This window comes from Pyxicephalus adspersus, chromosome 4 (genome assembly GCF_032062135.1).
Source record: "Pyxicephalus adspersus chromosome 4, UCB_Pads_2.0, whole genome shotgun sequence".
Classification (NCBI taxonomy): Eukaryota; Metazoa; Chordata; class Amphibia; order Anura; family Pyxicephalidae; genus Pyxicephalus; species Pyxicephalus adspersus.
The window spans coordinates 111120647-111147503 of record NC_092861.1 but is presented as its reverse complement, the minus strand read 5'-3'; the positions used below and the strand labels follow the sequence as shown (position 1 = coordinate 111147503).

Sequence of the window (26857 nt, the reverse complement as noted above, 5' to 3'; positions counted from 1 at the left end):
TGGTTGTCAACAAGCACTCCAATGTTTATCTTGCCAACCCATAGGCTGGCGAGGAAGCTTTCACTTTAACTTAATTTGTTTGGAATTTTATTTGAATAGCTACAGCAAAACCTCAAGAGTTTTCACCAAACCTTTTATTATTATTATTACACAGTATTTATATTTTATGCAGCACTTTACAAAGTCCTTAATCATGTCACTAGCTGTGCCTCAAAGGGGCTCACACCCTAATGTCCCTACCATAGTGATATGTCTTAAATACAGTGCAAAGTAAATTTTGGGGGGAAGCCAACTAATCTAACTGCAAGGTAATATCCAGAGGACATCCATGCAAACACAGTGAGAACCTGCAAACTCCATACAGATAGTGTCCTGGCTAAGATTCGAACCTGGGACCTAGTGCTAGCCTCAGAGCCACTGTGCTGCTCATGGTGAATGGAAACATTCAACTACCTATAGTTCTAGATAGAGTAGGAAAAAATAAAAACTTTATAATTTTTTGCCTTTTGTGTTACCTGAAGCCACAACAGGAAGTAAAATTATATTCCCTCAAATTGAGAAGAAATGCCTTTTAGACAATAGCCATTAAAACAAGTGTCCTTAGTGGAAGACCTATGTATCCCTCCTGTTAAGGTGACAGTTATCAAAGTTTGGATTTCCAATTACTTTATATCCAGGCAAAAGTGGTTACCGTAGCAAAGAAAGGAGTAGATCCCCCTAGTAAGGCCACAGCTAGCAAAATGAATTTGATTTACATACGCTTGAACCGAACTCTTTGTGATGTTCCTTAAAGTTCATAAATCTCATTAGCTTTCCACTGTAAGACAGTTTATTGCCAACCAATTACTTCAAAAGTATGATATAGTTTTCTTGTCCAGCCATCTCTCCTTTGTGGTTGGCGCAGCAATGTAAATAACCCAGAACATGGTATTGAAGTCTGAATAGCCGACTGCTACTAAAACGTGAAGCCTTTTGTTATTCTGTTTATTTGAAGCCATGGACAAAGAAAAGAGAAAGGAGAAGAAAGTCAGACTTATTTTATGTTTCTATTGTTTTCCTTAGGTGTGTCAGCTAAAGATATTGTTACAGTCAGTACTTGATCAGTGGAGCATTTACAAGGAGGTTTACGAAGATCTGAACAGTTATTTGATGGAAGCCAGGTATTCCTTGTCGCGCTTCCGGCTTCTGACAGGATCCTTGGAAGCTGTTAAAGTTCAAGTGGACAATCTGCAGGTGAGAGCAGACTCTTCTGTGTTCTGTCTATGCTTACCTGTTTAAACCCTTCTGGACAGGATGTATTCAACTGGGAACAGGACCCAGGATAGAGAGAGTACATTGTAAGTCCAATTCACCAAAGAATTTCCATGCACGAGTTTGAATACATAATTGGACAAAACTGAACACTTACAAATTTCATGTTCACTTTTTCATTTTTCACACTTTTTTATTCTAACAGATTGGCTTGATGTTTTAGTATAGTCTATACCTTCTTAGAGACACAAATCATTTATGATAGCTAAGGCAATTTAAACCAGAACAATTGGAAATTGTTACTGTATGTCCTGTGCAGTCTGTTAATAAAATACACTGAAGGGGATAGGAGTTTTAGTTTATGTATTAGCTGGTTTCCTATTGTAAGGAAATAGGAAATAATGGTATCTTAGGGAGCCTCTTATCTGCTGTATTCTGCTTCTAATTAATCGAGATTTGGTTTTCATTTTTTCTTACTGACCTAATTGTTCATCCTTGTAGAGTCTACAAGAAGAATTGGACAAACAGGAAACAATATTAAACAGATTTGCCTGTGTATCCAACAAGCTCCAGAATAAATGTTGCTCCAGTGTGGCAGAAACACTGAAGAGTTCTTTAAAAGAGGTTACCTCAAGGTAAGAAGCTAATTTTTTCCCTAAGTCTCATATGAGCACACTTTTTTGTTCCCTTCTAGCATTTGAAATCCTCTTTCTAAACATAGCGATAAAGGCCTGGATTGATCTCAATAAAACACTTCAGAGTCAAACACAATGAAGGATACCAGACCATGCCTACTATACCAAGCCTCTATGCTGTTTATGTATATATTTCAAATATTGGAAAATGGTTTTGTAAGCACTGTGCTAATAGGGTCATGCATTGCACCAGATTCATTTATCATTGGAGATAATTTACTATATACAGGGCTACAAGCAATATTTTTATTTATTACTACTGAGCCCAGTTTATGTGTAACACATGCACATCATTTGAGTATTATCATCGTCCTATATCTCCCTTGCTTTTCTGTTATGCCACTAAAAGAGAAGAAGAGAGCTAAAGGAGAAGGTCCTTTGTGTAACACATGACTAACGTTTAGCTGGGAAATCTCTCCCTAAAAGCACTGGGTGCCTGAGTCACCAAAGACCAATGTCGTCATGAACATGTTTTTTTTTTTCGATTAATGTACAAAGCACACGTTCAATCCAATTTAAAAACGTAAAGAGGTAAGACTGCAGTGTAATAATGCAATTAGATGGGGGCCTCTACATTGAGCATGCTTTCTTTTTATCCCATTGTTTCCTGTTAAGCAGTAAGATAATTAGAATTTTGCATACCTGTAATTTATAGTTACAGCTTTACATTTTACACCTTTAAAAATACAGCAACCTATTTCCTTATTTCAGGAGCCTGAAAGCATGACACATAAAACGCTATATGATTTCACTGTGTTATTTACAGTTTTAGCCAATTATTTTTAAAGTGTAATGCACAAGGATAGTACAGTGGAGGTATTGCTATGTGTTTAAAATTACATGTTTTTCGTATGTTAAATAACTGTTTTGAGTTAATATTTCAACAGGTGGAATAGTTTACTGGAAGACATTTCAGAACAGCTGCACTCAAGTAGGTCTTTGCTGCAGTTGTGGCAGAAGTACAAAGATTTCTCTGCTCAGTGTTCTGCCGCTGTGCAGCAGCAAGAAGACCGCACAAACCAGTTACTGAAGACAGCAACCAACAAGGACATTGGAGATGATGAGATTGCATCCTGGATACAGGACTGCAGTGTACGTATTTAGACTGAAGGCTATGCTCTGTATTCAGTCACACCCTGTTTGGAAATATATAATTGTATTATGGCACATGTTAGGCAACAGGATTAAACTGTCAACAGCATAAGACTATGCTATTTACCTTCACGTTGCATTGCCACTTAACAATGCTTATGCAAGTTATGGTACTGGTACTATATTCAGTTTATATACTTACAGTTTAAATGTTTCCTTACCCTTACCTTTAAATTGTTAGATAGAAATATAAATGTCTTAATATATTACCCTATACAAGTTTTGAGTCAGGTACCCTATGGTGTCAATAATCCAGGATGTTCATATCAAATGTACCAGTTAGCATCTCTGGGGATCCCATTAAAATGCAATTAAAAATTCATTATTAAAACTGCTAAACATCCCTCAGTCAATTGTTGTTGGTTTAATTTGAAGGAGGTTAATAGAATATTGATTTTTTTTGTCTTAACAGGTTCTATTAAAAAATCTGGACATAGCAAAAATCTCTTTGGCTGGTCTTTGTAAAATTGGAGAGGAGCTTAAAAACCAAGTGGATTCATCTGCAGCTGCCACCATCTTATCTGATCACATATCTCTGAGCCAGCGTTTGTCAGTATTAGAGCAGGCTCTCCAAAGACAACAGGCCATTCTCCAGGTATGGTGCTACAATTATCAAGAGGCCTCTACTATATTAGATGAAATCCTTTTATAATGCCTTTAATACTTTGAATATGAATATTAGTAACCTATTAATCCAGTAATAGCAAATGAACAATTTGTTTATAATAATTATAGAAATTGTAATATCGGTCTGCAACATGTAGTAAAATCTATTTTTGTATACTTAAAGCAAACCTGTAGCAATGCAAAAATCTCACAATTTGTTTGATTTCATACGCCAATTATCTTACATGTTCAGAAGTGGGAAACAAAATAGTTTGCCATCCCCAGATATATGGTAATTAATGCTTATAAATGTTTTTTTTATCTGACTACTCCTGGATAATGCCAATTTCATACATTAAAGTAAAAGCTATATGTGTTATTTTGTTCTCAATCATAATATAAAGTGCTTTTTTGTGTGGGTGGCAAATTCAAGAACCTGTAGGATTAAGAGGAATTGTTTTATTGTTTTAGGCTGGAGTATTGGATTATGAAACATTTGTGAATAGTCTGGAAAAATTGGAAGCCTGGATTCTGACTGCAGGAGAGGTGTTAAATGGTCAGGATCCTAATCGTTCATCAGACCTTTCCATAATTCAAGAGAGGATGGAAGAGCTAAAAGTAAGTAAATCTTTTATAACACCTGACACTGTCCTTTATTTGTATTTGGAATAAGTATGGAGTACTGCCAAGGCTGGTATTATACTTCCTGCCACTTAAGCCTTAGTAATTCACTAACAAGATCAGTAATCAAAGCCACACAAGATATCCTGATTCAGAAGGTGGAAAGACAGAAAGGGACTGCCCAATCTAAGTCAGTGCACCTAGTCACCTTACCCTGCTGGCAGTTCAAATATAGGTGAACGAAAACACAGAATGAACTATGCAAAGTACACTATTACATTTATAAATACACACAGGATGTGCAGGCGCAGCAACAAGTAGAATTTTATTTGGATGGCTCTGGCAAGCAGGTGATACTCTAAAACTATTTATTTTGCAGTTAAATTAGTTCATGTTGGCAAATGACAAGTGGGTGGTTTTATACTGCTCCATAATGGCCAGGCCACCTAGGGCTATGATCTCTGTTGCCTCCAGGATATGGCTAAACAAAATGTGATTCTGACTTGTGTTTTGCAGAGGCAAATGTTGCAATTTAGTAGCATGGCCCCAGACTTGGATCGCCTAAATGAGTTAGGTTACAGATTGCCACTAAATGACAAAGAAATCAAACGGATGCAGTGTTTGAATAGAAACTGGACAATGGTGTCATCTCAGACAACAGAAAGATTCAGGTACAGTTAACATTATAAAGTTTTCTTGATAAGTATGATTATGCATTTTTTCATTGATAATATGTAAACCTGATTAAAAACAAGAATTATTATTATCGTTCTTAATAATAAACTGTATTTATATAGCGCCAGCATATACTACAGTGCTGTACATGAAATAGGGGTTTGCAAATTACAGATAAATACAATGACACGGAAGAAGGAGAAGACCCTGCCAGAATGGGCTTACAATCTAATAGGAAGGAAAAGTAGCACATAAAATCAGGGGGGGGATATGAAATTTTGGGTGAGGGTTTAAGGGACAGATGAAAACGGGTAGGGGAGTTTGACAAGATGGGTTTTAAGGGCTCTTTTAAATGTGCAGAAAGCAAGCCGAAAAGGATGAAGAAGCGAGTTCTATAGAGTGGGGCAGCCCTAGAAATATCTTGGAGCCTTGCATGTGACCAGGTTATGAGTGAGGAAGTCATTAGTAGGTCATTGGAGGAGCGAAGAGAGAGGGTAAAGGAGTATTTTTCTATTAGGTCAGAAAGGTAAGTGGGAGGGGAGTTGTGGAGGGATATAAGGTCAAAGCACAGGAGCTTGTATTTGATTCTTTGATGAAATGGAAGCCAGTGTAGAGAACTGCAAAGAGAGGCAGCAGAAAAGGAGTGGTGGGAAGGATAGATGAGTCTGGCTGCAGCATTAATTATAATAATAAAACTGTAGAGGAGAGAGTCGGGTAAGTGGAATACCAGAGAGGAGGATGGTACAGTAGTCCAGATGAGATATGATAAGAGCACGTAAGGAGGTTGGTGGTCTCTGGGGACAGGTAAGTGCATTTCTTGGAGATGATATCCAGATGAAAGTGGCAAGACCTGGAGATGAATGTAGGAGGTGATGGAGATGGTGAAATAAAATTTGACTGAGGGCAGGGCCAAACAAAAGTATTATTAATTGTTTGAAATATGTCAGGAGGATATTTGAAATGTGAGGGGGGAAGATAATGTGTTCCGTTTTATTGAGATTGAATTTTAGAAACCTGTCAGCCATCCATGATGAAATGGCCAACAGACAGCATGAAACTTTATCGGAGACTAAGGAAGACAAGTCAGGGGTGGACAGATAGATTTGAGTGTCATTTGCATACACATGGTACTGTAAACCAGATAAAAATATGAGTTTGCCAAGTGAGGGGGTGTACAGAGAAAAAAGAATTTGTCCAGGGACTGACCCTTGGTGAAAACATGCATTTTATGGTTTTGAAATTGGGTGAAAAGTAACTGAAAAGTGAGACCACTACTCAGAACATGTTAGGCTTTATTTTTTTATTGCTGCCTTTGAGGCAGTGTCATGCTGCAGATATTAGGAAACTGCATGAACTTACTATCCATTGCAATTTCTAGCTATACTGGTCTCCTAGTGGCTTAATTTGAATTTCCTTTTATAAGTACTGTAGGTGTTGGCCCTACTGTCAACAGTGTGTTGACAGTATTATTAATAATATATGAAGCTGTCTAAATGTCTATTTTATATTTATGATGTCTGTTCCATGTTTGATTGTGTTGACTGCATTCAAGTGGTGTTTTACAATGTCTAATGTCTTTCTGCAGTAAGTTGCAGTCCTTCTTACTAGACCACCAAACCTTCTTAGAGAAATGTGAAACCTGGATGGAGTTTCTGATACAGACTGAGCAAAAGCTGGCAGTGGAGATCCCTGGAAACTACCAGAGTCTTTTAGAACAGCAAAGAGCGCATGAGGCAAGTTACCAGGCAGAGTTATAAGCCAATATTATACATGTTCAACCATAGTACGACCCTCTTCTAAAACCAGCTGAGGCTTGGTAATGTGAATAAGACCTAATTTGAACCTTGAAATTTCCAGACAGCCCTCCTTGTTATTGAACGAGATTCAGTTTTTATAACTATTGATAAAAGTTGTAAAGAATCTTAACAATATAATTTTAGTCTTTTGTTAATCTCCAACAAAAAATGAAAGAAACCTTCAAATTCAATTTCCTTGCTATCTTTGCTTTAAAGTACAGATAGTTCAATTTTTCTATTTCTTTTCAAGTGAAGATGCTAAAACAGCATTATATAGCATAAATACTATAGAGCATTAAAAAATTCAAATACAACAATACACTAAGACAGTGGTCGACAACATTTTGGACCTCATGGACCACTAAATCCACGGAATCCATACCGTGCATGCGCAGGAAGCCGCGTGTCACTCTAAGAGGAAGAAACTTCCCTCAGAGTCACGTCATGATGCCAAAATCTGTCCATTCTCCCATCACATGCTCAGACCTGCTTGCTAAAGATCCTGGGGGGACAGTAGCGCAGGGCTGTGAAGGCAACAAAAGTTGTGTCCACCACCCTGCGCTACTGTGCCCCAGATTGTTTAGCAAGCAGGTCTGAGCCTGCGACGGACCACCAAAATTTTCTCCACCGGTTGACGACCGCTGCAAGAGACCATCTTAACAATCCAAACATTTGCAAGTAGACAACCACAAAAAAAACAGTATTGTAAATGCCTATAAGCAACAATTTTACCATTTCCTTTTCATCGTATATTAGGTAAAATGCCTCCGAATTTGCTATCAAATTTGACAACTTCAATACAAGTCATATTCCTAGAAGAGCCCCCTCCCTCATTGCATGTCTAGCTGTACTCCAGTACTAGTCTAGTCCTCTTCTAAGAATATCCATTTACTGTCTGTCCTCAGGTACCTTTCCTCTGGAGGGCAATACTACAAAAGAGACTTTTAAATTTAATACAATAAATACACATTTAATCTTATGGGAAGATTGTTGAAATAATGAATGTTCTCTTTAAGTGGTTTATTTTCTTCTCCAGCTATTCCAAGCAGAAATGTTCAGTCGCCAGCAGATTTTGCACTCTATAATTGTTGATGGACAACGGCTTCTTGAGCAAGGACAAGTGGATGATAGGTAAAGATATCACTAATTGCAGTTATATATGGTTTAGGTTGACTTTATATCTCTGTTTGATGATCTGGACCTTAGTTCATATCTAAGTGCTGCCAGCTGGGGGGCTTTTTTACTGCACTGTACTTTTTTAGGGTGCTAACTCCTACGTAGTGGACAACATTTTTTACACCTGTCATCGGTTACAACTTTTACACATGATCGGATACCTTGTAGAGCTTTTAGCCTAAGATGCTGTAACATTGAAATAATGACCCCTTACTGTCAGACAATCCATCTGGTGCTATGGCCTCTATGGTGTCACTGAAAGTAGAAGGAAGGATCACACCTTTTTAGGAACTAAAGGCATTTTTGCACATCAGAACTTTTCAAGCCATAAGGTTCTTGAATTTTCATTGAATTTTAGTTATCCTTTTTATTTCACCTTTTCCAATTATAGCTATTGTTTTTATTGGATAACAGTTGGGTTATTACTTTGCCTTTAATACCTTCATTTTGGTCCCCTTTACTCATTGGAAGTCAATTTTTGTGTATCAATTTTGATTTACCTTAATTTTTTAGGGATGAGTTTAACCTTAAACTTGCCTTGCTAAGTAACCAATGGCAAGGAGTGATTCGCCGGGCACAGCAGAGGAGGGGGATCATCGACAGTCAGATACATCAGTGGCAACGTTACAGAGAGATGGCAGAGAAGCTGCGCAAGTGGCTGGTGGAGATGTCCTATCAACCAGTCACAGGCCTGGGGAACATTCCAATACCACTGCAACAAGCAAGGAACCTTCTGGATGAAGTCCAGGTATCCCTTTATCTACTACTCCTTCAAATATTTATTGTACTCTTGGAAGTTTGTCTTGACTTACATACCTGCTAGTTTAAGAATGTTTTTACATTGGACAGATTTCTGATGAGAAAGAAAAACAGCCAATTAGAATAAAGCTGTATTCATTTTTTAAATTTGCAGTGGCTAAATGAAAGTTAAATATAACTGCTTGCCATAGCAAAACAGACACATTTCTTTTTTGATAAACTGGTCCTAGGTTGCATTGTTGTGTTCTCCGTGTGCAGCTCATTTTACATGCATAGTACCTAAACAAAATGTTGTTTGATGTTGCAGCTAAGAGACAGAGTACTTCACAGACAGCAAGGGAGCTACATCCTGACTGTGGAGGCTGGGAAGCAGCTGCTTCTCTCTGCTGACAGTGGGGCGGAGGCATCCTTGCAGGCAGAGCTCATTGACATTCAAGAGAGATGGAAGGCCACCACAGTGAGACTGGAGGAACAGAAGAAACAGCTTGCATTCCTACTGAAAGTATGTGCCTTCCTCTATACATTTATTCCCATAGAAACTGGCTTTGGCATATTGGTAGTGTCATAAACTAAGCAGATGTAGTCGATGTTGTCATTGGGTATTTCCCATTGTGTTAGATTTACCAATGCACAAAATGATGCAGGCCTGCAGTAATATTCACATTATATGCAGCAGGCACACAATCCCTCTGCAATATTACAATTGGAACACTTTAAATCATTTTATTATTGCTATGCTGTTTGAGTTCATAAAAATATGTAAGGTATTATCCAAATGTGTACAGCTTGTTTAAGGAATAATTCATGCTATTGCATTAGGCAGAGAAACGGAGTGTGTAGGTCAGGCTTACCTTTTTTGTATGGAACTCCAATTCTGCTGGTGTACCTGTTCAGGTGTCAGATTCTCCATAGAGTATTATGGACTGACATTTGGTATACATAATATAGTTATCAATGATATAGTCTTTTATGTAGAGTTTGCTAGATTTTAAACAAATACTGGAGCAAGATTTATAAGCTTAATGATCATGCACCTCAAATTTGCCTGATTGATTCCATACTTTTAAAGCACATTAACTGGCCTAAGCTGCAGTCACTTCCCATTCTTCTATGTATATCCATATTTAATTCACCATATTTATAACCTAGTAATTGAGACAGCACTGTACCCACTATGTTTTGTGATAACTGTCACTCTGAACTGAACTGAAAAGAATGATTCAAATATTTCAATGGTTGACCTATTGCTTTGTTTTGAGGCCGTCACTCTCTTGCTTACACGTTCCCACATTGTATGCATTCACCAAACATCTAATTGTGCTGCAGATGAACTCTTCATATATGATTACACCCCTGCTCATGCTGCAGATTTTTATTAAAAGAGCAGGTGAATGGCTGGACCATGTTTCCAGTTTTTGTTTTGTTTTTTAGATCCATAAAAATTCTAATTATTGGTGTCAGTTTTTCATGTATTTTATTGTTATTTTAGGATGGAAATTCCTATACAGTAAATGTAAGGTTATCTAGAGCATTGTCTGACTTGCCTGAAACAAATCCCTGATTTAGCAGACTTCTCCTTGAAAGAGTAATCCTGACATAGATTGCTCTGCAGTCCATGCTGTGCAGCACAAATTGAGGCGTACATGTTTCACCCTTTGGTACCTATACCTAGTAACACTTTGGAAACATGTTATCTTTAGGACTGGGAGAAATGTGAAAAAGGAATAGCAGATTCCTTGGAAAAGCTAAGAACATTCAGAAAAAACCTCTCTCAACCTCTGCCTGACCATCACGATGACCTGCATACAGAACAGATCAGATGCAAGGTAAGCAGGAGAGGACACTGATAACTGCATGTAGAATGTAACTTCATATTACTTTCTTAAAGTGGAATTAAACTGTCCTGTTATGTGTCTTTGTCCTGTCATAGAGGGGTTTTTCCCCATTGAAGAAAACACTCCTTCTGTGCATGCCATGAGATCAGGCATGTGCAGAAAGAGCAGCCAGAAGCCTCCTGGGATGCATGACGTGAGTATCCCAGAAGGCTCTGCACTCCTATTCTTTCTTTTTAGCTATGGTGGTAAAGACAGAAGGGGAGAAGCTTCACCTTTTTTTTTAAACAAAAAGCGGTTTGTTCCCCTTTTATGTAAAGTAAAAAAAATTTTGGGTTCAGTTTAATGGGAGTTTATAATGCCCCGTGATTGTATATTATATATACAATGGTTATGCTTTTGCAGGAACTTGAAAATGCAGTGGAAGGATGGGTGGAGGATCTTTCTCATCTGACAGAACTGAAGGACACCTTTTCACCATTTATAAGTGCAGATGATATTTCTATTCTTAATGAGCGCATTGAACTGTTGCAGCGACAGTGGGAGGAACTGTGTCATCAGGTAATTCAATCAGGAAATCCTAATGGTAATGACTGAATACCCATGTGTTACTCTACCTACAATATAGCCTCTGTTAACAGTATGCTTTTTAAAAACCATATGAATGAAGTAACCAACAATTGTCATGAGATATATATTTTTACAACATAAAATATTATTTGGAGATTTAAAACTGAACGTTATGAAGCTTTGTAACACTTACAGGTAATGTCTCGCCCCAGCCCGAGCCTCTGACTGGTAGTAAAGAGAATAAATGAGGAGTGCATCTTTCTGTCACTTTGCTCTCTCCTACTATGCTTTCCTTGTTAGCACATAATCACTACAGCACACATGACTGGCTCCATGTTCTGCCACTCAGTCCTTCTGTTGTTATACATGGACTACAAAATGCATATGTAATAATATTTTATTGAATACAAAATGCATTTGAGTCTTCTATGTCACTTTATATCTGCCAGGTGTTCAGTTTGTATGCATGTCTATTAGATGATAACATTCACTGAAACATTCCCTGAAACAATCAATCAGTGGTATGGAAACACATAGACCTGGATGAGGGAATGCTTCAGTGAATCTCAGTTTTATAAACTTTAATGCATTAGATCTTTCTGGTCCACCTAACTTTCAGGCAAAAGAATGTTTAACAGATTTTGGTTGTATTATTTATCGAAAAATCTTAAAAATCATGAGACAAGGCTTGGTTCAAAGTAGTGTTTTTGTAAGTCATTTTGAGTTTTAACACTCAAAACCGCTTGCAAAAAAATGGTTAAGGTTGAGCTGAATGGCTGTGTTCGTTATTGTTTGGCAGAGAGTAGGAAGTGACAGCAATGACACATGTTTTTTTAAAAACTCTAAAAGTTTTAAAAAACTATAAAAAGCTACATGTAAATGTATAAGCATCTTCAAGAGTTTTTCTATGACACAAAAATACTTAAACAAAGGAACTGCTAAGCTTTTGCAGCTGCTTGAAAACTCCTGCACAATCCTGAAAAAGGTAGCTGAACCGACACCTAAAATAACATTTTCAAATTTCCCAGTTCTTTTCTATGATCTAAAGAACATTTTTTTCCTATGTAATTGTTATGTCACGGATATAATTTGTGACAGTTTATGCAAATATTGATGGGTTGAATTTGAAGTGTACAAAGAGAGATAACACAAAGACTTGAAAGAATATACTATTTAATAATAAAGACAGATAGATAAAACAATGCAGTAACAGAGTTACATATAACAAAAATACTTAGCTACAGAAGTGAGTTGCATTCATCCAAGGAGTCTTCCAAATTAATGGCTTGGCAGATGATCAAAAAACATGTTGCATACAGTTACTTCTGGTCAAGACTAGTTATTAAGCATGGCACTGCTTATTTTAGTTTGTCTCAGGAAACTGAGACAATGGCCAGTGTTTGACCAGTACTGACCAATGATCATCCCTTAAACCAGCATTTTTCCTTATAAGGATGCCAGTTAAAGGATATGCTGCATTCCTTTAGGATGACCTCATATATGGTATACATATACCAGTATATACTGGTAAAGCATTATTGTTGGTGAGACATTACTGATATTAAATAAATTGTGCTAACCCAACAGTAATGGAGAGGTGTTTGTAGTCCAGAGCAAGTGATCAGCCTGATTTGACAACATATTATTGGAAGTGTGCTACTGACACTTGTTTCCTAGGCAAAAATAAAGAGTAGGAGGCTAAAAAATTAAACAAATGCAATGACTATATTTAGAGACTGATAAGCTGCAATATATTCCTTGTTGTTTTTGTGTGTGGAGTTATGCTTTCAAATACATCATTCATAAATTGCAAAGTCCTTGTAATCATACAATATTCAGCTGATCTGGAAAGTAAAACTTAGCTAACATTGACAACGGTGATATTTTACATGTAAAAGCTAATATTATGCCTTCTTGCACAGCTTTCTATGGCATGAGTACATGTTGTAGTAGGTGTTATGCAAATAGACAGATGTAAAGATTTTAAGAAACATTACAAGTGTCCCGGATGCAACAATTAACAAGGCATATCACAGTTATTTCCTCTGCGCATCTTCTGAGGTGAAACCAACAGGAAATGTACCATTTCTGGTTTTAAAATTAAACAGAGTACTTGACAGATTCTGCTCATTCTGCAAGCTTAGAAGTATGAAAAACTTCAGCAGTAATGTCAGTATTGTTGTTCAATTTAAGGCATATTAATGTGTAAGTATATTTTCCCACTATGAGTGTGTTGATGTATGTTGAAATGTGAAATATGTGTTGTGTAACAAAACCTGAGATGCACCCAGATTTACAATATTGATGTTACCTGTGCTTTTAGGTTACAACCAAACCTTTGCAAGTGCAGGTTTAAATTAAAAGCATTTGGGGTCATCTGTGGCTGTGTTTTGTCATTTTAGGTCTCTTTACGTCGGCAGCAAGTCAGTGAGAGGCTTAATGAATGGGCAATTTTCAATGAAAAGAACAAAGAGCTGTGTGAGTGGCTAACCCAGATGGAAAGCAAGGTCTCCCAGAATGGGGATATCAGTATTGAAGAAATGATCGACAAGCTTAGAAAGGTACCAAACTATTACATTTGGTCCAAGCCTTAACTGTTTTGATATAGAATTGTACACAATAATCAGCACTATCATTAATTAGTATACTTTTATACAGCTCCAAGGATTATGTATTAGTTGGTTTGTTCTTCCATATGAATAGTGCTGGATTTAAGCTAATTGGGCATATGCCTGGGGTAGTTGTTTGGGTGCAGATTTTGAAAAGTTGGAACTAATTGGCTTTGTTAATATAAAGCTGCCTTTTGAAACAAACCAGCTAGAGGTGAAAGAAAGAAATTTAAAAATCTGTAGGGGCTAAAGGTGTATTGAATTAACATAAAAATCTGCTTAGCATGCTAAGTTATATATTTGGCTTGCTTACAGTTTATTTTGTTTACTGCAGCCCAGCAGCCGTGAGAGCTAACTTTGCATTAAAGTGAATCTTACCTAAAAGTGTTTGGGGTAACAACAATTATAAAGTGCATGGACCTTTGTGTCATTTTTAAACCAGTCCAATTATCTAGGTAGAGGCTAAAGATCCCAGAGTCTTACTAGGATTGGTTGGAAAGCAAATTTAGCAATCTTGACCCAATTAGCTTTAAAGTGACCCTGTTGTTAATTCCATAAATGAAACTAAATGAAAGCAGTCTGTAAAAAAGAAAATTATAACTTTTCTGCTTGGTAATGTGTTGTATCTTTAATCGTGTGTGGAATTATGGTTGCAGCCTGCATCCAAACTTTCCTGGTGTAGACACCAGGCACTTGAAACTCAGCTGGCTGCTATAGCTCCTGCTTTTGACTCCTATATCACTACTGAGTCCTTAAGCAATTTATTGGTTGGCAGTACAGTACCCAGAGAGAGACCAGGTTTCTGGCACAAGTGGAAATGATAAATACCAGTGGCATCTGTATTTCTGCAGGAATGTAGCATATTAACACCCACTGTAAATATGAGTATTATTTTTGCTTTTTGTAACTTTTTTCAGGTTTATTTGGTACATTTAGTGACAGGGTCACTTTATGTCATGTGGACATGTCTGCAATCATTGGTGGCTCCTTTTTTCTACCTATGAAAAAGAAGCAAGGGCACAAAGTTAAGACTGTTAATTAGCAAAGTAATTTATCACTTTGCAATTAATAAACCAAGTGAATGTGAGTAAGCATTCACTTTGCCAAAAGTAAAACCCATCACTTAACCCCGACAGAGTGATAATTCACTTTCATGAGTGAACAACATTACCTCCTTTAGTAAATAAATCAACCCCAATAATATATGTCTAAACATGGTATATAGTTGCATAGCCATTCATATTGAATAAAAGCACTAATGCAATAGAAAAATGAATAAATAAATAAATCAGAAGCTGCATGAAATAAACATAAAACCTGTAGCTGATCCAGAGGAAGGCAAAAAACACTACTACACATGGAACAACTTCATTCAGATATTCCTGGATCAATAGTCTACACTGGTAATACTAGGGAGGAATAATTGGATTAGTTGTTATGTAGACAGGCAGTTCTTTTATTCACACTGATAAAACTTGTGTCTGTTCTGTTTAGGACTACCAAGAGGAAATTGCAGTTTTTCGAGAAAATAAAATTCAGTTGCAACAAATGGGAGAGAGACTGGCCAAGGCCAGCCAAGAGAGCAAGGCTTCAGAGATCGAATACAAGCTGAGTAAAGTTAATGATAGATGGCAACATCTTCTGGACCTTATTGGTGCAAGGTATTATATTTAACACTTCCCTAATCTAATTGAAACTGGAATAAGTGTGGATTATAAATATGCTTTGATAAAGTCCCCCAAATTTTCCCCCAAAACATTTATTATAGGTACTTAAAAAAGGATGTTCCAATCCACTATACACTTTAAGTCAATTAATTACTTGACTTCTTCTATAATGCTTTGTATATTTGTAAGTCATTCATATCCTAATCCCAAAAGGAAACTGTTTAGTAATGTAGATGTTCAGTAATAAAATTGCTGATAAAATTGTATTCAACAGCAATGTTGAGTGTTTACTTTATTGCAATATCATACCTCAAATAATATATAGTAGTACTTTAAATTTTAAAAAAATGTCATCTTTTGTTTCCTAACACACCATATGACACGCTGAATCATTAGACCTGTAACATAATGCAAGCACAACATGAGCAGTTAGTCACTACGTATCTCCATGATACAGGAGCATGCTAGTTATTCAGTTCACACTTTTACTGTCACGAAGATTTGACATGTAGCTTTTGGAACTCCTTATGTGCAGTGATGGTTGTGCTTGCTCAGTGCAATGATGTTACTACTGTATGAACATGGTGTTATGCAATTAAGCCGTATTCTATTTCCAAGGCTTCATAGGCCAACTGAAGAGGAAACTTTGTTTGAAGTATTACATTGACTGCAAGGCACACTCTGTGGTTCCTCCTTTAAATGAAAAAAAGAATAATAAAAAAAAAAACAGCCACCTTTTATACCATGTAAAATATCTACTATAAGTCTTGATCTGAATTTGCTTATTAACTATGATTTAAAAAAATGATCAGAGCGAATTTGCTAATAGCAAAAGAAAAGTAGATGGAAAAATACATTTTATTTTATAAATAGTTTTGAAGCACTCTAACAATGCATTTTGTGTATTAGTTCTTTATAAGCATTGCCATCAATAATAATAAAAAAAATTGTAAATTATTTCATACTTCTACCAAACCAAAGGAGTAGTCTTTTTTCTGCAGGTGCCATTAAACATGCAGAAATAGGAGCGACAATTACAGCAGCCTAAAAAAAAAAAAAGAAACAAACAAAACATTTTTGTGTGTGCACATTGCTAAGTGCTTGCAGTCTAATTTTTGGATTGCTTCCTCTGCTGCCTATAAGAATTGCTCATAGATAATTAGGGTAAAATAGGCATTTGTCACGTGCAGGCTGTCTATACAGTAAGCGTCCTGTAGATCTGCACATTACTACAAGGACATATTCTGTTAGCAGACATCATTCCAGGACACTTATGCTTCACATTCTTTGAGTGGGGTCTTTTTATAGAAGCATGAGCAGTTGTCCAAACACTCGGTCTCACATTGCACGCCCAGATCTCACAACATTTTGTAGTCTCCTTCCCTCATTTCTGTGTTCCCCACAGAAGTGAAAAGGTTTTTTTATTTATCTTCCAGTGAGCATTAATTGCTCATGGTTTTGTTTTTACTAATGAGCACATTCGTGGTCCTTGCGGCAGCCATTGCTGATTTAGGGGTGCATAACATGGCAGAGGACAGCATTGAGGATTCTGAACTTCCTGATTGCGACTGTGATGTATCAAGGCAAGGAACAGACTTATGATGTCTCGCATGCTACAAATTTAACATAGTATATATATCTGATTTTTAGAGGTTTGGAAAGCCTATAATACCTTTTATGCACAGAATATACCAATAATGTTTACAAATATCCATGTGCATGCTTCTAAATAATTTTTGGCTGATAAAATCTAACCAGAAGTGTATTGCTGTGTGTCAGTAATGTTACCAGGCAGGGTACCAGCTGTATATACTAAAATTTGTTCTCTTGGAACCAGATTACTAAAAACGTATGGTGATAAAAATTTGTTTTTTGTTTTACTTTGTTTACACTGTAATGGTAATGTGAAAAGTAAATTTATTTAGGCAAAGATAATACATTAATTTGAATTACCAACATAGGTTCTAGAATATGTATAGGTATTTTAATTAAAGGAGGAGGTTGCTTTGCTAAAAGGGCTAGGGAATGTATATTAATGGTGAATACAGTGAAGCTCACGTTGCACATTCATCCATGCACATGGGTAAAACAAAAAGTAATTTTTTGCTTGCACTCAATCGTCCTCATAAAAAAATCACCATACAAGTTTTTCTTATTATTTGTTTGGATGAAGTGTTAGAAGCATGGTAGTTTATCACTGGAATAATGTATTAAAAAAGTTCTTTAGAAAGAAATAAAAAAAATTTTATTTGCACTGAGCTTGAAATATTTTATTTTTTATTTATTATTTTATTTCATACTACAACATAAGTCCTAGGCTGATTGCCAAAAAAGAGTAATGGCTTTCAACAAAAAAAAGAATCAATGGGATTTATACTAAAAGTTAGAAGTAATTCAATGTAACAAATGTATGAGTATAACTTTTCTGTACTGCTGCTGAACTGTACTTTGCTACTTTTTCTCATACCTTTTGTATTTTTAAAGTATATAGAACAAAAGAGGGCACATTGTGGTGTTGGATTTTTAATTGAGCAAAGGATTATCCTTGAAGGATTATTTTAACATATGTAAACTCTTGTATATTGTTGTATAGCCATCTCTTAGCAGCATTAATCAGCATGCCTGGTGGGATGTGAATTGTGTCTAAAAGGATCTAAATATAGACTGGTCGGTTAGAAATATGTATTGGTACATACTTTGCACCAAACTTAAACGCTTCTGCAGAAAAGCACAAATTCAGCTGCTTTGTATACAAGTTAAATTGTGAGTTTAGTTCATTTTCATGTATGAATTCTAATCATACATGAAACTAAAATTAACATAATAGTAACATAATAGTCCAAACAGACAGCTATGCCATTGAAGAAGTTTTGAAATCCTAGGCTAATTAGACATATTTCCTCTCCATCCTATGTGTGTACAGAAGCAGAGCACATAAACATTACCAGCTGTCTTCTACACGTGTAGCAAGAATATCATGTCATAATCAAAAGGTTGTCATTTACTGTCTTTTATTTTTTGGTCACATTCTGCATTTTATAGGTTTTAATGGCAGAAAAACAACCACATTCCTGCTGCCTTTGTTAAAATACACAATAGAAATATATATACACAATTTCCTCACTATCTTCCTATCCCCCTAGATACCTTAGTGCATGTTTGGTGATATTAAACAAAATATCTTTATATATAGCAGGACTACTTTGTTTTTCTGTCCAAGCACCTGTTCACTATAAAGTATAGATTAAGAATGCTTCACTATGAAAACATATTTTTTTAGGATACACATGGGATGAACTATAATGCATATTAGCATAGCATAAGGAAGGTCAGGGATGTTGGTCCCCCTTCAACTTTCAGAGAAAATCAGGTGATTTCTTAGCACTCTGCATTTGTATCACGCTGACTTGCAGCATTGCCATTCATTCCACTGATGTCTTCATTGCCAATCTGAAATGCAAGAATGAAATAGCAGTCTCTAGTCTACTACAAAGGACTAACACAAAATAAATCAACACTAATAAGTGTCCATATTATGTGTCTGCTTTTATTTTTCATACTTTGGTTCTACCTAGGGAGATCAATATGATTTCCATCTGTACTGAGCTCATATGTTATGATCCATAGCAGATACCTGGTTTAATATTGCTATAGTTACATAGTTTTCCAGCTGATAAGCTAAAGTATTGGTTTAAGAATGTTCTACTGACAGCAACAATAAAGTGATTTATTTTATCATTAACTTTCAGAGTGAAGAAGCTAAAGGAGACCTTGGTTGCAGTACAGCAGCTGGATAAGAATATGAGCAGCCTAAGATCATGGCTGGGTCACATAGAATCAGAGCTGTCCAAACCTATCGTGTACGAAACCAGCGATTCTGAAGAGATACAAAGGAAACTAAATGAGCAGCAGGTAAACCCTAAATATGTATGGTACACCACTCCTGTTGGTTACAGGAGTAAAAGCTTAACTAGCATTGGCACCACATCGTGGGAGGTCCAAGTGCACAAACACACTTGGCTGTCAATGCACCAGCAATGGAAAAGCACCTCAATGGTCTTCATTTTATCAGGTAAGTTACTATAGTTCTGCTGCTGAAATGGATAAGGCAGCTGTGCAATGCTGATGTTTTAAGATGCATGGTGCTTGAGGCTGCTGAATATAGTTATTCTCACAATATAAATAATAATAATATTCATGTTTACAGTTTTAATAGTGTAACATTCTTTTTTCCACCAACAGTCCTTTAGGACAATCTTAAGTCAATCTTAAGTTACTGACATACTTTGACAGATAGATACTTGTTGATCAGGAATGTAATTTTTAAATCACTGATACATATATTATACCTTTTAATGGAGCAAAGGCGAAGCACAAAAGTTTTTGTTTTTAGAACCATTAGTTATCTGTTTGTTAAACATGGTATCACCAAAGCACTTGCTCTGAGCCCACTACATGTAGGAGCCTCTATATGTTGCCTTCTAATTGAGGATGCCACAAGTGACCCTGCTTATAATGGAATCATCAATATAGTTCATAAGCATAATAACAACTATGTATACTAACAAACAAATCTTCATTAGTGGTGCAGTAGAGATTTAGAAGTATCTAAAGTAACCTCATGTCTACCGCACCTACTTCTGCACTGGTATATCTGTCACACACTCTTATATATTGGCTGAGGATGTGTTGTAAATGTTTGAAACATTACAGAGACTCGGAAGAACAGAGCTTGATGAGCTCTAGCATATCAATAAACATTTGGCAAGGAATAGATATGTTCCGAGTTCAGTGTAAGTTTATATGCTCTAATCCAGCCATTATGAGAGTTAAAATAACTTGTAGGCCTTAAAATAGCTACAAAATAAAAACACACCCTTACTTTTGGCTCTACATTTGAATTCACCCCCTTGAGTTACAGATAGGACAATACAAAAAATTAATGAACTTTAAAGTTAACTATATGTAGATGTTTTAGGTTCATGCTGCTTTACATATATCAGTGAGGTATAAAATGAAATAGGAGTTATGCATGATATTTGTATGGCTCATAAATCTATTCCATAAGCACTAACAGCATGCACAGTATGATTAAGAATCACACCTAATAACAGTGAATGCTGTTATTGTTGCTCTGGTTGACTGGTAAAGTTGTACAAGTATGCACAAGTAATGAAAATATTGATTTTTTTCACAGATTACTTTTAACAAAGTATTGTAGTATATACCACCAAATTGTTCTAGAATTTACAATGTAGATTTTTTTTAATAGTTATTAGTAACAGTTTGCCTTGGGAAACTTAGTAAAGAAAAATGCTTACAAAATATAGCTTTTAACTACTGGAGAAGCTCATAAGATAATGTACTATAAAATACATGTCTACACGTCATTGATTTTTTTGCTGAATTACTTAACAATATTGAACATGTATTTGGATTTTAGAAGTAAGTTACCCAGTCAGTTGTTTTCAAGGCATATTTCTATTGAATTGCCCTTAGTGTAATATATTTAAATATCTATTGCATGAAAGCAGTAGAGTGAGGTACTTGTAATGATCTTAGAAAAGAATGTTCTGACTATAGAAAAGCTGGCAGTTGTGCTTAAAATCTGCTTTGGATTGACTTGGCAAAACTAAGTTTAAATGGAGCTGTAGGAACCTTATGAACTGACTCATTATGTCCCATTAGAATACAAAGAAAGATATTGGAACATAACAAAAGTATAGCATTGGTTTAAGTCATCGTAGTTAAAGGTTAGAGCATTGGGCCTGATTTATTAAAGCTTTCCAAGACTGGAGAAGATAGACTATAATGGGTGATCCAGCAAACCTGGAATGGATCTGGTTCAGAATTGAAAACATCTCGGCAAATGATTTTTAGGAAATCCATTCCAGGTTTTTCATAATACCCATGAATGTCTTCTCCAGTCTTGGAGAGCTTTAATAAATCAGACCCATAGTTTCTAAATTTTTAGTGTCTATATCCAGTTATTATATGAGCCCGAACAGCTGTAACAACAATTCAAATATTAAATTATTATTTAGAACTGTTAAGTTTTGTTTTCCTGGTGAGTTACTATTTAGGATTGTTGATTTTTGTGGTCCTTATCAGTGTCATAAAAAAAGTACTGCACGCAGAAAAAGCACAGCAACTGACTTTGCAAGAGAAGGTTACCTATGGCATCTTGTTTTTTTTCTTTCAATTTTTACGAGTTATTTGAGCAAAGACTTTACATAGCTTTACTTTCTCAATTCAAAGGATAATGGGTATCTTCTCTTGGATTCAGCAATGTGGGATAATATTTGGTAAACTTTGCCTTTTATAAGAAATTGGACTAACATATATTGTTTAAGCTACTGATTTGGATTTTAGCTCTCACTTTTCCATGCAATCTAGCAGGTGAAAGCATTGGAGGAGGAATGCTGGAGGTAATTCTAGATTGAGAAGACGTTATTTATTAAAATCTTCTACTATTGAGAAAGACTTTCCATTAAATGGGATATAACTGTTTTTAAAGCATTATACAAAAACTTTGCTTACAATTTTAATGCTTATTTTAACTTTCTTTACGTTTACCATGTAGCATTTCATGTTTAAATTTTGATTACTAAACCAAAAAATCATATTGTACTTGTATTGGATAGATGCAAAACATGCTATGTGACAGTGTTTCACTTTGAGGCATTTGTTTCAGGAGCTCCAGAGAGATATAGAGAAGCACAGCACAGGAGTTGCATCGGTTCTAAACCTCTGCGAAGTACTTCTACATGACTGTGATGCTTGTGCCAATGACAGTGAATGTGATTCCATCCAGCAGGCCACTCGCAGTCTAGATCGCAGGTGGAGGAATATCTGTGCCATGTCCATGGAGAGGAGACTCAAGTAAGTTTTAAAACAAATAAAAAACAAAAAATCTGGATGGAAAGATCCTTTTCTTTGCCAACATACTAGTTAGCTGCTCATTTACAGTAATCAAAGAAGTTAAAAGACTGCGAAAAACATAGAAGTAAAAAATCCCAGGATATAAGTAGCACCAGGATTGTTGCAAACTCCTGGTTGTTGTAGCATAGCCCTGACATCACTGGCTACACAGGTAAATCCCAGCAACTCAACCCATTGCCTGCAGAGAGCTACAAAAGGTTGTATATTAGACCACTCACCCTGCACAAGGAGAGCAGTAGCCTTTTTTACAGGAAGTGGTCATGAGCAAATGTGCCCAAATTTAGTTTATTCTGGTTTTGCAACAGTGTTGTGTACCCTAAAAATCTGCTCACAGCTCAACATGAGTATTTCAGCATAGCACACTGTACAGTACGGCACCAGAATGTTCATGTTTGAATTTTGTCTAGCCTGCCTAAATGCAACACTGATATTATAAAATGTGTGTTAATTCACAACACTAACATTTAAAATAGTTTTTTTTTTTTTGTTTTTTTGAAAACATTGGTAAATGTAAATGTGAAGCCACGCTAATTCAAAAAACCTAATTTTAAATATTAATTTAAAATATTTTGTATTATATTTACAAATATATCTAAAGTCATAGGGTCTGATTTATTTAAGCTCTCCAAAGCTGAAGAGGATACACTTTCATCAGTGAACCTGGGTGATCCTGCAAACCTGAAAATGGATCTGGTCCAAGAACGAAAATATTTGCTGACAAATAGCAATTTACTTTTAAGGTATCCAGTCCAGGTTTGCTGGATCACCTAGATTCACTGATGAAAGTGTGTCCTCTCCAGCCATAGAGAGCTAAACCACCCCCGTAGTGTCACATCAAGGCACCTCTGCAATGTGTGTTCAAAAGCACTAATTTGTTAGAATGGCCAAACTGACACTTGGATTCTTTTTTTTGGTCTTTTGTATTTTTATCAAGCAAACAGGTGATTTAATTTAGTGTACCTTTCAGATGTGTTGCTGCAATTTAATACACGTATTTCAAACGTAAGTCTGCATTTTTCATTACTACACTATGTCCCAGTTTGAGTACACACATACCTGTCTTATTCATTCAGTATGTTCTTCCAGCTCGAACATGTTTACAGTGTTCCTTTGTTCAGTTCTGACTAGAGGTTCAACTAGAAAGCAACTGGTTTGATCCAGCAGAAGCAGTTGCACATTGATCAAGTGTAAATGTCATGACCTGGCTAGCCGCCACTGTTTTTTTTTTTATAATGCCTCAGCTGTTACTTGTAAATCATTCAGTAGAAGAGACCAGCTATCACTGGGCAATGACCAGGTATTGGCCTCTAGTACACATTAAGCAATATGTAGTTGTAATAAAAGACTTCTACGTTTACTTCTAGGATTGAAGAGACATGGCGACTTTGGCAGAAATTCCTGGAGGACTTTTCTCGCTTTGAAGATTGGTTGAAAATTTCAGAAAGGACAGCTGCCTTCCCCAGTTCTTCTGGTGTGCTTTATACAGTGACAAAGGAGGAGCTGAAGAAATTTGAGGTTATTTGAAAACTTAGTTCACTTTAATACAAGATGATGCTAGTATTTGATTTTAAATGCAGTTATTAGAAAATTACAAATAATGTGAAAGGACATTAGTTGGGGGGGGGGTACATTTCCTAATTTTCAGAAAAATTTCTATTACAAACAAACATAAAGGTGCATGAATATGTCACTTTGATGAAACGCCCACCTATTATTTTGATACTATACCATACTCTAACTAAGCTGTATCTGCCAGCACAGGCCAGATGGCAGTGAGGACTCTAAAGTTTCTACCAGCATACGTCTAAGCCATTTCAGACTTACATCAGCATTCTACTGCAGACAAAATCCTCCTCTCAACTGCTCCCATTCAACTGAATGAGGGCAGCTGGTAAACAATTTGTGCTAGGACTTGTGGTAGATTGTATTGTGGCTCCTTCAATCTACAGGGAGCTTCCGGTTGCACAGTTGCTTTTCCTCAGGATGAATAACCACCTCAACTGCACTCAAGTGCATGACAAAACAACCTCTGGTTGTCAACCTGTGCAATTGACAGTAGCTGCAAAGGGACGGCTGGGGGTGCACATATTCGTAAAACAAAGTTTTCAAGCTTTACATGTCTTATTGCTGCACCTTGCAGTGTCAGTCTGCCCATATAACTCATACATTTAATTTTAAAAAATGTTTTAAATTGAATATGTTATGTTACTGATTTACATGTTTATTTTCTTTTGACTATAATTTCAGCCAATAGATAAAAAGAATACTTAGAAAAAATATTTTAAAGCATTAAACAATGAGTTAACTATTGTTGTTAAAGTAAAAGATAGAAAATCTCATATATACTATATTTGGCCTATGCTATATAAATCAGATTGTGCACAGCACTAGGGAGTCTTCTGTTTTAACTATAGCTTGAGAAATACAGAATGGTTAGATGCACCATAGAAGAATAATTCTGACATGGAAAATGTGTGAAATATGCATGTTTTGGATAAGCTTTAACTGTCATATAGAACTAAACCAGACACAGCAGAATACACTTTAAAAAGTCTGTAAGAAAGTAAAACACGCACGTGTGTTCGCCTTTCTAATGACTATCGTTCTGTGTGATAGGAGTCACATTGAATAAGCAGCACATTTCTAAATCACAGCTGTCAGTAACTTTTCCAGCTGTCCACTATATATGCACCTGTTAGACCCTCATACTTTCCCCATGCTGCAATAACAGCTGAGATGAAGAGTGAAAGTTTTTGTTCACATAAAATAACAATAAATGTAGTTTGTGTGCTTATAAGTGTTATTATAGATAATAAAACATGGTTTTACACTATTGGTGATGCAATAGCTTGTAAGTGGACACATTGCAGACTTCAAACCGCAACTACAATCCTAATTTCATTAACTTTCATCCTTTCATATAAAAGACATTGTGTGCCCTAGATTTTATAATAGATTTTATATACCAATTCAATGTTTTAGTTCAAAAGTGCATTTATTAATAGATACAATGTTTATTTTATTACACAGAAGAGAATACATTTGCTTTGGCTAGCTCCTTAGTATCCCATAGAACAAGATGTTATCTGCAGTCAATATTATTTCCTTGACTTTCATCTAGATTTAATGCTTTTTTTTCCTGTGCCAAGCAGTACTAAGGTTGTCCCCCACTTATTCCTTCTTTTTTGTTAATGCTAAAGTGGACCTAGCACTGGGAGATCATGGAAGCTACTATTGCTGAACTCTAAATAATGCTGATTGCCTAAGATTTATTTTATATTTCTTCATATTTTAGGCTTTTCAAAGACAAGTTCATGAGAGCCTTACACAGCTAGAACTCATTAACAAACAGTATCGTCGTCTGGCTCGAGAGAACCGCACTGATTCAGCATGCAAACTAAAGCAAATGGTTCATGAAGGCAACCAACGATGGGACAACCTTCAGAAGAGAGTCACATCTATTCTCAGGCGGCTGAAGGTTTGTTTTATAAGATGCTCTTTTTGGGGTAATTCAATCTAAAACAATATCACTATTAAAAAAAGTTATAAAGCACAGGCAGCCTAAGGTGTTTCCATTTCTCCATGCTTTGCCTGAATCCATCCTTTCTTTTTGCATTTTCCTGTTGGTCAGTGAAGTGTGTGTTTGAGAAGGGGGGAAACAATGCAGTCTGTACACACTATCTACAAGCAGATATAATAAGAAGCTCTAGCAGGTATATACTGTATATACACCACTACATGCCTGCACTTTATAACTGTCAGTGGCTTTATATTTATTTTTGAGTTTCTTTAGGTTATTAGTTCACTTTGTTAGGTGAAGAGCCCAAACCATTTTTAATAAATAAACCCCAATGTTTGATAAATCAAATTTTTTTGTATGCATTGCATTGACACATATTCAAAGCTAACTGATTTTTTTATTATCTTCAGCATTTTATTGGCCAGCGAGAAGAATTTGAGACTGCACGGGACAGCATCTTAGTTTGGCTCACAGAAATGGACCTTCAGTTAACAAACATTGAACATTTCTCAGAGTGTGATGTTCAAGCAAAAATCAAACAACTTAAGGTGAGCCATTTTCCTTATTTTCATTTTCCTTTGTGAACAACAGGATGGAAATTCTGGTTAATTAGAAACCTATGTATACAGTAATTACCAGCTTAAAGGACAGGATATGAACTGACCTAAATATGAAAATTATGATAAGTATACTTGATATTCCAAGGCATATAAAGCAAAGCTGTACTTTCCCTATTAATGTCTTTCTGCCGTTCCATTCGGTATAGAACGGCAGCTAACATAGTCTACCTAATCTCTGGCACTGTACCCTGCAGGTTTACCCAGTCATCGAACCAATCATGCTTGACTTCTGGGTTGAATAATTCCCAGAGTAGTTCAACCCATTCTCTGTGAGGCTAATGCTTCAAGGCTCCTCCAATCCCTGGATTCCCGGGCCATAGCTAGGAAAATGGTACCATAAAGTTGGTGTCTGTCTTTGCAGTTTGT

At 36.1% G+C, this 26857-nt stretch overlaps 1 protein-coding gene across 1 annotated transcript in view; it reads left to right on the top strand.

The window, feature by feature from the left end:
* The window catches only part of SYNE1 (spectrin repeat containing nuclear envelope protein 1), a 198065-nt gene that overhangs the window by 150623 nt on the left and 20585 nt on the right, over window positions 1–26857 (top strand). Inside the window, exons 113-131 of the mRNA XM_072410249.1 lie at window positions 1063–1233; window positions 1753–1886; window positions 2834–3038; window positions 3511–3693; window positions 4176–4322; window positions 4842–4996; window positions 6586–6733; window positions 7833–7927; window positions 8486–8720; window positions 9039–9233; window positions 10432–10557; window positions 10969–11124; window positions 13536–13694; window positions 15237–15403; window positions 19159–19321; window positions 22104–22291; window positions 23716–23866; window positions 25647–25829; window positions 26282–26419. Of these exons, the coding sequence (XP_072266350.1) occupies window positions 1063–1233; window positions 1753–1886; window positions 2834–3038; window positions 3511–3693; window positions 4176–4322; window positions 4842–4996; window positions 6586–6733; window positions 7833–7927; window positions 8486–8720; window positions 9039–9233; window positions 10432–10557; window positions 10969–11124; window positions 13536–13694; window positions 15237–15403; window positions 19159–19321; window positions 22104–22291; window positions 23716–23866; window positions 25647–25829; window positions 26282–26419 (3099 nt within the window). The remainder of the gene's footprint in view (window positions 1–1062; window positions 1234–1752; window positions 1887–2833; window positions 3039–3510; window positions 3694–4175; window positions 4323–4841; window positions 4997–6585; window positions 6734–7832; window positions 7928–8485; window positions 8721–9038; window positions 9234–10431; window positions 10558–10968; window positions 11125–13535; window positions 13695–15236; window positions 15404–19158; window positions 19322–22103; window positions 22292–23715; window positions 23867–25646; window positions 25830–26281; window positions 26420–26857) is intronic.